This window comes from Canis lupus, chromosome 5 (genome assembly GCF_048164855.1).
Source record: "Canis lupus baileyi chromosome 5, mCanLup2.hap1, whole genome shotgun sequence".
NCBI lineage: Eukaryota > Metazoa > Chordata > Mammalia > Carnivora > Canidae > Canis > Canis lupus.
The window spans coordinates 11,006,588-11,021,741 of NC_132842.1; the positions used below are offsets into that span (position 1 = coordinate 11,006,588).

At 35.7% G+C, this 15,154-nt stretch overlaps 1 protein-coding gene across 3 annotated transcripts in view; it reads right to left on the reverse strand.

Annotated features, from left to right (window-relative positions):
* Positions 1–15,154, reverse strand: part of PLXDC2 (plexin domain containing 2) — a 510,688-nt gene that overhangs the window by 73,765 nt on the left and 421,769 nt on the right. For all 3 annotated transcript variants that reach the window (XM_072825456.1, XM_072825454.1, XM_072825455.1), the window contains one exon: positions 4,692–4,752. In XM_072825456.1, coding sequence (XP_072681557.1) covers positions 4,692–4,752 — 61 coding nt within the window. The remainder of the gene's footprint in view (positions 1–4,691; positions 4,753–15,154) is intronic.

Sequence of the window (15,154 nt, forward strand, 5' to 3'; positions counted from 1 at the left end):
ATTGATTCAGATATCTTGCCCTGTTTTGCTTGTTTTTCCACAACACCTTTTCAGAAAATCCCTACTGTTGATTTGTTTGATTTAAAGAAACTACCCAGGACAACACAGAGAAATAAGAAGATAGATGATATAAAAGAGGAGGTTAAAAGGAAGTGATAAGAAGGTCAAGGCTATCTCCAAAGAGTCCAAAAGGTGAAAATAAAGAGGATGGAGAAAAGTCTGATTAAATACTACGTTACTAAACCTGACACCCAATTGGTTAGAAAACACACATTCTTTTTGAGAACATGTAGATAATTTGCACAAATTGCCCATGTACTATTCCATGAACAAGTTCCAACGAATTTTGAAGATACATATACACAAAAACTAACCAGGAAATAAAAGATTGATTCGGTACCTTAGATTGATAATAGATGTCAACTAAATAAAGTCATGGAGAAAATGAAAAGAGAAGGCAAAATCTGGGGAAGATACATACAACTGGAGATACCAGCTAAGTAAGAATACAACAAAAATAAATAAAAAGGTATAAAGGATAGTAAGAATCAAAACTCTCATTTTATAAAAAGATTTATTTGTTTATTTGAGAGAGAGAGAGAGCAAAAGTGGGAGGGGGATGCCCCCCAAACTATTATTATTTCTAGATTATTACTTCCAAAACTCTCATTATTTCTAGGTGATAAGATTGCTTATGTAGAGAGCCACCAAGTATCTTGATACATATTTTTAAATTAGTAAGAGAGTTTTATAAGGTGGCTATATATCAGACCTATTATGTCTGTTACATACTATCAATGGATATTTACTGTCTGGAATAAAAAGAGAAAGATAATTACTCAATAGAAAAATCACAAAAAGATATGAAGAGGCATCTCACAGAAAAGGAAAGGCAGAAGGAGATACACAGAAGCCAAAAAGAATATGAAAATACATTCAATTTCTTTGATAATTGGTGAAATGCAAATGAAGTTCCTGATAAGATACCATTTTATACCCATTAGATTTGCAGAAATGAAGAAATCTGACAAAATCAGAGTTGTAGGGATCATGAAATAATGGGAGCCTGTTTGAGTTCCAGCATCGTGCTGGTAGTGGAACATGGATAAACTGGAAATAGTTTGACATTATCTTCCAAATTTGAGCATTTACCTAACTCACAATGACTAATTCCATTTTTAGGAATATTAGAGAAACTTGTGTCCATTTGATTCAGGAGATAAGCATAAGACACTTCTGTCAGAAGAAAAATCCTGAAACAAATGTCCATAAACCAAAGACTGAGTGAAGAAAATATGATTGTGAGAATGTAACCTCTAGTAAGGCAGAGTTTGGTAATTTGCTTTGAATTGTCAATTTTTTTCCCCTAACTATTCCATTCTAGTACCTAAAAAAATGCCTGTGACATCTTGGGCATACAATAAGTATTTGGTAAGTGAATGAATGGCATATTTTTAAAAAGATTAAAAAAAAATTTTTGAACCAGTTAGGGGAAGAGAGTTTCTGCTGCTGAGCCCAGAGCCTGAGGTGGGTCTCGATCTCACGATTCTGAGATCATGACCTGAGCCAAAATCAAGAGTCGGATGCTCAATGGACTGAGACATTCAGGTACCTCGTGAATTAATGGTACATTAATAGCATGGAATATATTGCTATGGAAATTAATAAATCACCATCATGGCACCAATACAGATAAGTGTTAAAAACAAAATTCTGAGTGATAAATTAAAAATTCAGAATAGTTTTGTTTGTTTTGAATAGGGAAGGGCACAGATGCAAAGGAGTAGGAGCTAATAGCCAGTTTCATAGTCCCTGGTAATCTCACTCATATATTGAGTAGCATGATCACAGGGCTTCATTTGCTCAATGTGTTTCAGAGTTACATTAATATTATACAGTGTTAAAAAGATTTTTTGAAAGAAAAGGATAAAGAGAATTTTAAAACACTTTCACAGTCTTCATTTCCATTCAGCTACCTAACTACTGATCCTTTCCTCCTTCTCTTCTGTGGTCACCACTCCTTACCCACTGATTTAGGTGAGATCATCAGCATCTCTGGCCAGGGCTATTACTATAGTCAACTTACTGGCTTCTCGCCTCATAACCTATTATTCACCCATAGCTGGGTGATTCTTCCAAAAAGCCATGATTAAAATCCTTTCCTTGCTTTTATATTTCAAATTGAGATATAAGATATACATATAGCAATATATTAGTTTCAAGTGCATGACATAATGATATTTCTATACATTGCAAAATGATTACCGCGGTAAGTCTACTTTACATCTGTCATCATAATTACAAAAAGTTTTTTGTTGTTGTTGTGATGAGGATTTTTAGGGTTTACTCTCAGTAATTTTCAAATTATGTGACAAAGTATTATTAACTATAGTCACAATGTTATACATTAAATCCTTAGGACTTATTTATTTTATAACTGGAAGTTTGCACCTTTTGAGCCCCTCCTATAATTTCTACCCACTCTCACCACTCATCTGTTCTCTATCTATGAGTTTGGGTTTTTTTAAATTTTTTTTTGGTTTTTGTTTTGTTTAGATTCCACAAATAAATGAGATCATACAGTATTTGCCTTTTCTATCTGATTTATTTTATTTAGCATAATGCCCTCAAGATCGTTCCATATTGTGACAAATGGCAAGATTTCCTTCTTTTTATGGCTAAATAATATTCCATTGTATGTATATGTATTTGTGTACATTCATACACATACACTACACTTTCTTTACCCATTCATTCATCAATGGACACCTAGGTTATTTCCATATCTTGGCTATTATAAATAATGCTGCAATCAACATGGGGATGCTGTTATATTTTTGAGTTAGCGTTTCATTTTCTTCAGGTAAATACCTGGAAGTGGAATTGCTGGATGATACGATAGTACTATTTTTAGTTTTTGAGGAAACTCCATACTTCCCTTGTCTTTAGGGTAAAGTCCAAAGTCCTTCAGCTTGTCATAGTTGGGGCTCTGTTTACGTCACCCATCTCACTTCTCACCACTTCTCTTCTTAGGTCCAGTTATCCTTCATCTCAAATATCTCCTCTTCAAGCAAACCTTACCTTATGCTAGTTACCAACACCACATCCTTATAGTTACTCTCTGTCCATGTCCTTCTCTAAATATAGCCCTTTGTTCAGTGGTGTATCTACCTGGTAGACAAACTTCTTCCATTTTTACATTATTTATGCTTAGAACAGTTTATAGTAAGTGCTCATATTAGGATTTGCACTCACGGAGTAAATTCATCTCACTGGATCAGAAAGAAAATCTAACTCTAGTTTTAGGCACAGAAGATGGACTGGAGTCAGTGACTTTTAGAAGGACAGAATTGCTCAACACAAAGCCACTAATATTGACAATTTAATTACATAATTAAAAGGGAACACTGAATATTGAAAATACTTGACTCTGAGATCCTTGGGAATAGGGAGTGATTTTTTTTTCTTTGCAATTTTAGTGCTCGGCACATTCCACCAGATATAGTAAACTCTCCACAGATATATTTTGGACAGTCTAAAACATGATGGCTTCTTCTCTATTTCCTTGGTTCATGGTGGGCAAGAAAATTAGGATGTCTGAATTACACTCTCGATCTTTACCCAACTATAGCTATTCAATTTCAACATTTTCATTGAGGTAAATATGATTACATGAAAGAAACATCAATCTGAAAACACAACCATCGTTCAAGCAGTATATTTTCACTTTGAATGATGTTGTTCTATAAGTGAAGTGAAATAGATAGATTAGTGTGTATCACTGTAATCTCCCAAATGAATGTCAGAAAGTTGATTAAAGCTGCATTGGCAATACTGCACTTAAAAATCAAGTATATTCTCAAAGATGTTTTTCTAAAGATATTTATAGGACATCATAAATAAGAACTTAGTTTTTAAAAAAGGCTCTAATAACCATTGGTCTCCCAATAGTTTTAAAGAGAGCACTTTCACATGGTTTGCTTTTCCTGAATGAGAAAACTTGTGTAATTGTTAAGAGTTTGAGTTTTCATTGAAAATCCACACCCCAAAACTTAACACAGGCAGAAAAAAACAAATACTTTTCTTTGTGACCCTAATAGGATATGTTCATGGGACCTGAAATGACAGTGTAAATACAATTCACTAGAAAATTTTAAACAGGATAAAATTGTTTCTGCGATTGCATACACCTGCTTAAATCACGTCCTTGCATCACTGTCTCCATCACTTTTGTCTCAGGGTTATTGTATCCATGTTATACTATTTCTAACTTATTTTACATTAGTTTGCTGCAATCAGTCTTTTCCTCCATACCACTGGTTTTGTAACTCAAGCAAAAAGGCTTCTGAGATCTTAGAAAAGCAGTAAGTGTTTAAGAGAATTGCCCTTTGCTTGTAAAATTCAAATTCTGGTTCTATTTCCTAACCACACACCTAACTCTGATACCCTCAACGCCCCCGTCCCCACCATCTCCCCTCACCTCTCCCTCTTCTCTTAGTCATATGGAGGTGATAACAGCTCCCATGTCCAAGGAAGGGTCTGAGACTAAATCGAGATAAACGTGTGGCACATATTAAGGGCTCGATAATTGCTGGATAGCTTTGTTAAATTAGATGTCATCTTCATTAAGATGTAGCAACTCTATATTGCAGCTTGGTCCCAAGAATCTTGTCATGAGAAAGCACATGTACCTCTTCAGGGCATCCGCTGTCCACCCAGTCCTGCCGATGGCGATCGAATCCACTGGAACATCTTCAGAGATGACACATAGCAGTTCAGAAAAGACAGTAATAGGGTGCAGAGTTGGGGTCGGAGGAGGGTGAAATGAAAAGAAAAAAATTGGTAAGTAGCCAATTCTCAAATTTTCACTTTAGCACAACATAAACTTTCTTTTATAGAACTGTTAATGGGAGTGACAGTGAAATATTTACAATGTGGTGAGTAACAACTCACTCCTTAGGTAGTCATGCTATTAGGATCACTTAGAGCAACAAATTATTCCACTGATGCCCACTACACTGTGCAGAACACCTGGGTCCCCATGCAAACATAAGGCCAATTGTGATCCTATGAAGTTGGTTTTCTTTTTACTCATACTTTTTTTTCTCCTCATCAGAACAAATGGATATAGACAAATTTTTTGCAGGTATCATATTTTAGGATTTCAGATCTCTATTTGTTTTCCTTATTATTATTATTTTTTTAATTTAAGACCCGTAGTCATTCAAACTCTCTATTGTGAAGTAGAAGTTTAACTCAGCAGATTTGGGGTGTTCAAACCCTCACATTCCAAAGAAAAAACTGGCTCTGTCTGGCTCCTGGGAGATAACCTCCAAGCCATTGGGATATCGCACCTGATAAGAGTGCCTTTGTAAATCTTGGGTTTGGGGCTTTGCAAGATAGTTTATGCTAACAAGATGCTTTATGCTGAATGGATGTTTTTATTCATCTGGAGATGGGCCAGGCTGAATCAGTTTGACCTCTTGGAGGGGCTGAAGATTAGTGATGAGAACAGTCATAGAGAAATTCATACTTAATCTGCCTGACCCTCAATAAAAACCCTGGACACCAAATCATGGGTAGGCTTCCCTGGTTGGCAACACTTGGTGTGTATTTTCACGAATTGCTGCTGGGGGACTTAAGTGCTGTCTGTATAACTCCACTGGGAGAAGACAACTGGAAGCTTGTGTTTGGTCTCTTGTGGACTCTACCGTACGTATGTATTTTTCACCTTTACTGATTTTAATCTGTATCCTTTTGCTATAACAAATGGCAACCTTGAGAATAACAGCTTTTGGGGAGTTCTGTGAGTCCTTCTGGTTAACCAGTATACCTGAATGTGTTCTTATGAACCCCTAACAGCACTATGCTTAGGTCATCCCTAAAAGGTCTAATTCAGCAAGCACTGGGTTAATAAGATTTTGTTTAGTTCTACTCTCTTCCTTGATTGGAAAAATTTTCTGCCCTCTTTCTCTACCCAGCTATAGTCCATTTATTATTTTAAGACCCAGCAATTATTATTGGAGTCCATCCTGATAATGCTTCATAATTGCTGTGATCACATCTTATTTTACTATTTAACTTCTCCCTTTTATATAAAACTTCATGTACTTATGTCTTATTTACGAAACTTGATTGTGAACATTTTAAAGTTAGGGCTGGTATCATATAAAATCATACTTAGTATATCTCACACATAATTTCTGTTTCATGTTGGAAATTCAAAATATGTTTGCTAGTCTGTTAAAATTAAGGATTTGTATAACTCCTGAATTTTACATCTAGGTATATATTTATATATGGTACATGAATCCATACTGATAAATATTAATATAAATACCTATATGTTTTTCACAATTAATGGAGGTCATTCAACTTTTGCCTTATGTTTTCGTATAGTCTTACTTTGCAACTTTTTAAAAAAATTTGTTTTGCAATGAACGAGTCTACATGATGACTTTTTCTAAGAATCCTTGCCAGAGATTATGTACCATGGCATGGATGAGCATAATTTAATTCAAGTGGAATGTGAAAACATCTCTACTGTCAACAAAGAAGACTGTATCTATCATTTTGCCTGAACATGATCCATTAGAGCTCTGCTGTTTTATGCCTACCATCTGTGTTGAATAAACTTAAGTGTGGAATAAACATCAGTGTGTGATCTGGCATCCCAAGTGTGAGAATCCCCAGTTGATCAAGGCCATCATCTCTGGTTACCCAGAAAGTCTGACATTTGAAGCCTGTTTAATTCCAGAGGAGTTAGATGGCTGTTCCCTCTTCTCCTTGTTTCCTTTCAATTTTGTTTAAATATTGAAAAATGTATTGACATTTCCTTTTGCCCTGAGGATATATCAATTTTCTAAAAAAGTATATTTTGGGAGTCACCTGATCACAAGTCATTTTGAGAGCTACAAGTAAATAAATGGAACAGATAATTTTTAAAGTGCAGTTTGTCTTCACTTACTCTATTCCAGATATATTCAGAGTCAGTGGGAATTAATAACCTTTATCTTATATTTAACAAGACAGTACCGTATCTTAAATTTACGGGTCAGTCAAAATTTCATCTTAACTAATTAGTCCTTTAAATTGTTAAATTAGGGCAGCTCAGGTGGCTCAGCGGTTTAGCGCCACCTTCAGCCCAGGGCCTGATCTTGGAGACCTGGGATTGAATCCCACATCAGGCTCCCTGCATGGAGCCTGCTTCTCCCTCTGCCTGTGTCTCTGCCTCTCTCTTTCTGTCTCTGTCTCTCTCTCTCATGAATAAATAAATAAAATCTTAAAAAAAATGTTAAATTAATCCCAGGAAAAATACAGAAAGTGCATTTTGCTTGATTTATTAAATAAGCCCACAGTTATATTGTGTGAAATTAGGTTCCACTGGAAATATGTGATTCAATTAAGTAATTCATCCATTTATTCACAATTGATTCCCTATTAACTGATTTGCAGTTTACTAATTGCTAGGGTACGAAGGATTGAGAATGGTAGAACATGAAAACGTTTGATTTGAAAAAGTAATGCATTTTGGTAACTTACAGTGCCTTAGAAAATTCACACGACCAGACACTTAATTTTTAGTTTTCTTTCTAACCTATGAAAGCAATTATAAACAAAAGGTTGTGTATTTGTGTGTGTGTTACAAAGACACAAGAAAGTGTTTCTTAGTGTTACTAAGAAAAATCACCTTTCTATTATCTCTGAATTTTAAAATACCCAAAAATCCCCTTTAAGAACACCTTCCTCTCTCCATTGAGCTGCTGCATTGTTTTTTCTAAAACCCAATGATATTAGCCATATCATGCTCCAGCATATTGATTTCCTGACATTCCTTTTCTTTTTAAGATTTTATTTATTTATTCATGAGAGACACACACAGAGAGAGAGAGAGGCAGAGAGACACAGGCAGAGTCGTGGGACTCGATCTCGGGTCTTCAGGATCATGCCCTGGGCCGAAGGTGGCGCTAAACCGCTGGGCCACCCGGACTGCCCGATTTCCTGACATTCTTAACACTGTGAGCAGAGAGGCTCTCTCCTACACTGGAATCACCTAGTATTCCTGTTGAAAGCAAATTCATGAATGTAGCTGAATAAGATTCTCCGGCAGTTTGGGTCCAGCAATTTTCATTGTAAACAAGGCACCCCAGGTGATTCCTGAAGATTCACCACTGACTTCCTGTATGAAATGTCAACTTGGCAGTCCCCCTCCACTCCTCCTGTCCATCCTCTACAACCTGTTCTAATGCCCCTTTAGTGCCCATGCCTAAATGTGTTGTGCTCTTTCATCTCTGCCTTTGAACCTGCTGTTACTTATCTCTGGAATAGCTTCTTTGTTTCTAATTAGTAGATCCAATTCAACTCCAGCCTGTCTCTTCGACCAAGAGAGAGCAATCCTTTCTCAGTGCCTCCCCCAAACAAGTGCCAGCATCTATCATTACACTCTGATTGGTTGCTTTTAGCTTACTTTAGACGTCAGGAGTATAAGGCTCAAAGTGGGGGTGGTGGGGGGTGGAGTCAAACTTTTGCTTGAGTTAGAATTCTGTTTTGGGCACAAAACAGGAATGGGATCTTAGGCAAGTTATTTTTCCTATCTAAGCTTGTTTCCTCATCTGTAAAATAGGGTAATGGAATTTATAAAGTATTAAACATTTAGTAAATATCAGCTGTTCTTAATACCTTTATATATATTTGTAATATATGTATAGCAAGTCAACAATTGCTGAAAATGAGTAAGTGAAATTTTCATTTTAGAGACAGCATTTTGGAAAATATTTAGGAATTGATTCTGTGTACCATATTAATGTGATATGTGCTCTACACTTAAAGTCCTCAGTCATCACATTTGGGAATTAGTATTATAGCATGTTATGAGAGGAAATCTATGTTGCTTTTGAACATAGGCCAAATCTTTATGCAGTATTTATAGAGATGACATTGTTTTGTTAATATTCCTCAAAATGAATTTCTTTTTTTTTAAGGTTTTTATTTATTTATTCATGAGACACAAAGAGAGAGAGAGAGAGAGAGAGAGAGGCAGAGACACAGGCAGAGGGAGAAGCAGACTCCATGCAGGAAGCCTGATGTGGGACTCGATCCCGGGTCTCCAGGATCACTCCCTGGGCCAAAGGCAGCGCTAAGCCACTGAGACACCAGGGCTGCCCTCAAAATGAATTTCAATGAAGTGTGAACTCCTAACTATGATAGGTTCCCCATGTTTTTATTTTCAACTTCTTCCGTTCTTCTCAGCATTATCTAATTCCAAAACAAACTGATAGAGAGCTGTACTTCAAATTAATTGTACTATTCTCCACTGAGTTTCAATGGGTGTTAATTTCAAAGCCCGAAGGAATCATGTTAAGTGAACCCCACTTAATAAGGCAGCCTAGAAGACAATACCCTCCTAGCTTTCAGCATCTATCTAATCAAGGTATTAAAGTGTAAATATTATCTCTTCTCTAACTTATCTCAGTTCTATAGAAAGGGTTTCAGAATATGACTTATTTTGCCAGGATAATATATTCAGGTAAGTGTTAAAGTACATACATTAAGGGTTAAACATAAAAGGCATCTCTTACTGAACAATGAAACACATGTCATTTCACCAGTGAGATGAAACATCTGCAAAAGAGAATTTAGGAAAGAAACCACAGAATCTTAAGACTTGGTTAGGAATTAGTTTTTAGAGCAGGAATCAGTAAATGTTTTCTGAAAAAGGACTGGACAGTAAATATTTTAGACTTTGCAGGCTATCACTTCTGTTCTACTTATCTACCTCTGTCATTGTAGCTCAAAGGCAGCCACAAATTCCCAAGAAATCAGTGTGGCTGTGTTCCAATAACACTTTATTTACAAAAACAGGAAGTGGGTCAAATTTGGTCTACTTCCTGTAGTTTTCTGGCCTCTGTTCTAGATTATTATGTAAAAAATAAAGATCAGTAAAATTCTGAAGACTAGGGCAGATCCCTCATCAAGATGTCTCATGATTTAAATAGCCTTATGTGTATTTAACAGAGTATGTTATCCTATGGAAAAATCAATTTTTAATTTAGTACATTTTCTTGTCATAGTCTGCAAAAGTGTGAAAAATAATCCTGCAGTATCAAATAAATGGAAAGATGTTTTATAAAAGAATCAGAAATATTTTAGATGAGAAACAACTATAATGATAAATAATATAATTATAACTAATAACACATTTTATCATTGGGTAAAATAGCTGATAGTATGGAACTATAAGATAGGAGGAAACTATTTTGTTTTCAAATACTAAAACATTTAACTGAAAAATGGTCATAAAATTTAAAATATTGATTATAATAATTATTCTCAATAAAAAATTAGTAAAACAATCATATCTTATTTCCCATATAGGGCATTCTTGTTATTCCCAATTGGTCTCCAACATGAGATGGATAATTTCACTTCTAAAACCATTTCTTCTAAAATTGAGAAATCTGATCTTAAAATTTCCCAAGATTTTTCATACCTGAACTACTCATTATATAGAGGTCTGAGAATGACAGATGAGCCTAAGTACACAGTAATATATTATGGAGACAATATTGAAGGACAAATATGAATTTTACATCAATTTAATATGCAGGAATGTGAAGTTTGTTGTCTTTTTTTTTTTTTTTTAACTAGGCTCCATGCCTAGTGGAGCCCAATGCAGGGCTTGAACTCATGCCCTTGAGATCCAAATCCGAGCTGACCCAACTGGCTCCGCCATCCAGGTGCCATGAGTCTGTTTTCTCTTAATAAAAGCTCTTGATGTTAGTTGTAGCTTGAGTCATAATCTAATGCCAATAAGAATGGCTATCTGCAAAATGTAGGAACTTTGCTTTGTAGATGACTTTCCAATATAAAATTGGGCTCAAGTCATCTGATATCTGAAATCCAGAATTTTGACTTTTATACATGTGGCAGAGTAGATATTATCCCAATGCTAAAATATCATTAATTTTATTTCCCAACCAGACTTTATTTAATATATATTTGCTTATACCATGTATTAATCAAATTGAATCATAACATGTGATAGCTTACTTTTCTACAGTTAATAATATAGTCTGGGCATTTTTCCACATCCATAAATATCCCTTGAGAGTTAATTTTTAATGATGGCATATACTCCATTATATGGCTGTAAAAAACATTTACTCAACCTATGTATAAGAATCCCACATAATTTTAATTCTTATAAAAATATTTATCCTTTTTGTAGTTTGGTGGATTAAAATGATATGTCTTACTTTAATGAGCATTTCTTCCATTACAGGTGAGGATAAACTTTAAAAACATGTTTACTGACTATTTTTATTTTTACATTTTTGAATAGTACATTTTCCAAATTTATTTTATTTTTTTTACAGGACTTCTTTGAACTAAGAGCAGGAAATTCTGTTAAATGTATTGCCGGTCTGTAATTTGCCATTCTATTCTAAATGTGATTTTTTTTTATCATACAACAGTTTGTATTTTTACATTATGATATTTGTTTTTCAAACTTACCTTGCAAGATTTCTTTCTTTGCCTTTATGCTCAGAAAGGCCTCCACTAATTTGGTATTATGTATTTGGCTTGCCATTCTCTCTTCTAGTTTGCCCATTATTTCATTCTTTACTTTTACTTCTCTAATCTATTTTACGTTTATTTTAGTATACGGTGTGAAGAACCAAATCTAAATATGCAAATTTCACCTAAAACAAATGGTTGCATCTCAGGATTAATTGCGAATAGATCTTATTTTCTTTTAAGATTTTATTTATTTATTTGAAAGAGAGAGAGAGAAAGAGATCATAAACAGGGGGAGCAGCAGAAGGAGAGGGAGAGAGGATGGCTCCCGACTGAGCAGGGGGCCAGACCTACCGACATGGGGCTTGAACCTTTGGACTCTGGGCTCCAGGGGCTTGATCCCAGGACCCTAGGATCATGACCTGAGTTAAAGGCAGCCACTTAACTGACTGGGCCACCCAGATGCCCATGCTGAATAGATCTTTATCCATTGTTTTAAACTGCCTGTTTTCTTACATAACAAACTCATATGCTAAGGTCTACTTCTGAAATCATATACTCTTCCACTGATTGCTTTGTTCCTTCTTGTATAATTCCTATAATGATTTCACCATTATAGTTTTATGAAATGATTCACTACCTAGTAGTTTAAGTCTTCCATCATTGATCTTATTTTAAATTTTCCCTTAAGTAGTATCACTCATTTATTCCTTTCTGTGATTTTTTTCCAATCACTTTCCGATGTTCCAAATAACCATCCTAGGGATTGGGGCAAGATGGTAGAAGAGTAGGGATCTTCAACTCACCTGATCCCAACTTAACACCTACCACCTATGGATTTGTCCTGAGATTTAAAGAGAGAACAGCCAGAATGCTACAGAGAGAAGTTTTTGCTTCTTCAAGAATCATCTAGACTGAAATTTACTTAGGTGGTGGTTGGTATTCTTGATTCAGCACACTCATACAGCCCCTTTGCACTGAGCAAAATGAACATAAGGAAGAACTCATCACAAAAGAAAGAATCAGAAACAGTACACAAAGTTACACACAGAGTTACAGAATTTGGATTACAATTCGATGTCAGAAAGCCAATTCAGAAGCACAATTATAAAGCTACTGGTGGCTCTGGAAAAAATCATAAAGGATTCAAGAGATTTCATGACTACAGAGTTTAGATCTAATCAGGCTGAAATTAAAGATCAATTAAATGAGATGTAATCCAAACTGGAGGTCCTAATGATGAGGGTTAATGAGGTGAAAGAAAGAGTGAGTGATATAGAAGACAAATTGATGGCAAGGAAGGAAGCTGAGGAAAAAAGAGAAAAATAATTAAAAGACCATGAGGAAAGGTTAAGGGAAATAAATGACAGCCTCAGGAGGAAAAATCTACGTATAATTGGGGTTCCAGAGGGCACCGAGAGGGCCAGAAAGCATATTTGAACAAATCATAGCTGAGAAATTCCCTAATTTGGGGAGGGAAACAGGCATTCAGATCTAGGAGATAGACAGGTCACCCCCCAAATCAATAAAAACCATACAACACTTCGACATTTAATAGTGAAACTTGCAAATTCCAAAGATAAAGAGAAAATCCTTTAAGCAGCAAGAGACAAGATTCTTAACTTATATGGGGAGAAATATTAGATTAGTAGCAGACCTCTCCACAGAGACCTGGCAGGCCAGAATGGGATGGCAGGATATATTCAGTGTCCTAAATGAGAAGAACATGCATCCAAGAATACTATATCCAGTGAGGTTCTCATTTGGCATAGACAGAGAGATAAGAGATTTCAGGATAGGCAGAAACTGGAAGAACATGTGACCACCAAACCAGCTCTGCAAGAAATATTAAGGGGGACCCTGTAAAAGAAAGAGGAAGCCCAAAGAAATAATCTACAAAAACAGGGACTGAATAGGTATTATGATGACACTAAATTCGTATCTTTCAATAGTTACTCTGAACGTTAATGGGCTAAATGATACCATCAAAAGACGCAGGGTTTCAAACTGGATAAAAAGGCAAGACCCATCTATTTGCTGTCTACAAGAGACTCATTTGAGACCCAAGGACACCTCCCGCCTTACCATTCAAAGGGTCCTCAAAAGAAAGCTGGGATAGCAATCCTCATATCAGATAAATTAAAGTTTATCTCAAAGACTGTAATAAGAGATGAAGAAGGACGCTATCATACTTAAAGGGTCTGTGCAACAAGAATACCTAACAATCATGAATATTTATGCCCCTAATGTGGGAGCTGCCAAGTATATCAATCAATTAATAACCAAAGTAAAGATATACTTAGATCATAATATACTAGTACTGGCAGACTTCAACACGGCACTTTCTGCAAATGACAGATTTTCTAAGCAAAACATCACCAAAGAAACTAGGGCTTTTTTTTTTTTTTTTTTTTTTTTTTTAATAAGGGCTTTATATGATACACTGGACCAGATGGATTTCACAGATACATACAGAACTTTGCATCCAAACGCAACTGAATACACATTCTTTTCAAGTGCACATGGAACTTTCTCTAGAATAGACCTCATACTGGGTCACAAAACAGGTCTCAACCGATACCAAAAGATTGGGATTGTCCCCTGCATATTTTCAGACCACAATACTTCAAAACTAGAACTCAATCACAAGAAGAAATTTGGAAGAAACTCAAACACATGGAGGTTAAAGAGCATCCTGCTAAAAGATGAATGGGTCAACCAGGAAATTAGAGAAGAATTAAAAAGATTCATGGAAACTAATGAGAATGAAGATACAACCGTTCAAAATATTTGAGACAAAACAAAAGCAGTCCTAGGAGGGAAATACATCGCAATACAAGCCTCCCTAAACAATTGGAAAAAAAACTTAAATACACAAGCTAACCTCGCACCTAAAGGAATTGGAGAAAGAGAAGCAAATAAAACCTACACCAAGCAGAAGAAGAGAGATGATAAAGATTTGAGCAGAACTCCATGAAATAGAGACCAGAATAACTGTAGAACAGATCAAAAAAATCAGGAATTGGTTCTTTGAAAGAATTCATAAGATAGATTCACCATTAGCCAGCCTTATTAAAAATAAAAGAAAAAAGACTCAAATTAATAAAATCATGAATGAAAGAGGAGAAATCACAAACAATACAAGGAAATATGAAAAATTTTAAAAATGTGTTATGAGCAGGTATATGACCACATATTAGGCAATCCAGAAGAAATGGATGCATTTCTGGACCACAAATTACCAAAACTGGAAGAGGAGGAAATAGAAAACCTGAATAGGCCAATAACCAGCAAGGAAATTGAAGCAGTCATCAAAAACCTCCCAAGATCCCTGGGTTGCTCAGCGGTTTGGCGCCTGCCTTTGGCCCAGGGCGCGATCCTGGAGACCCGGGATTGAATCCCACGTTGGGCTCCCGGTGCATGGAGCCTGCTTCTCCCTCTGCCTGTGTCTCTGCCTCATTCTCTCTCTCTCTCTGTGTGACTATCACAAAAAAAATTAAAAAAAAAAAAAAAAAAAAAACCTCCCAAGACACAAAAGTCCAGGGCCAGATGGCTTCCCAGGGGAATTCTAGCAAACCTTAAAGAAGAAATAATACCTATTCTACTAATGCTGTTCCAAAGGATAGAAAAGGACAGA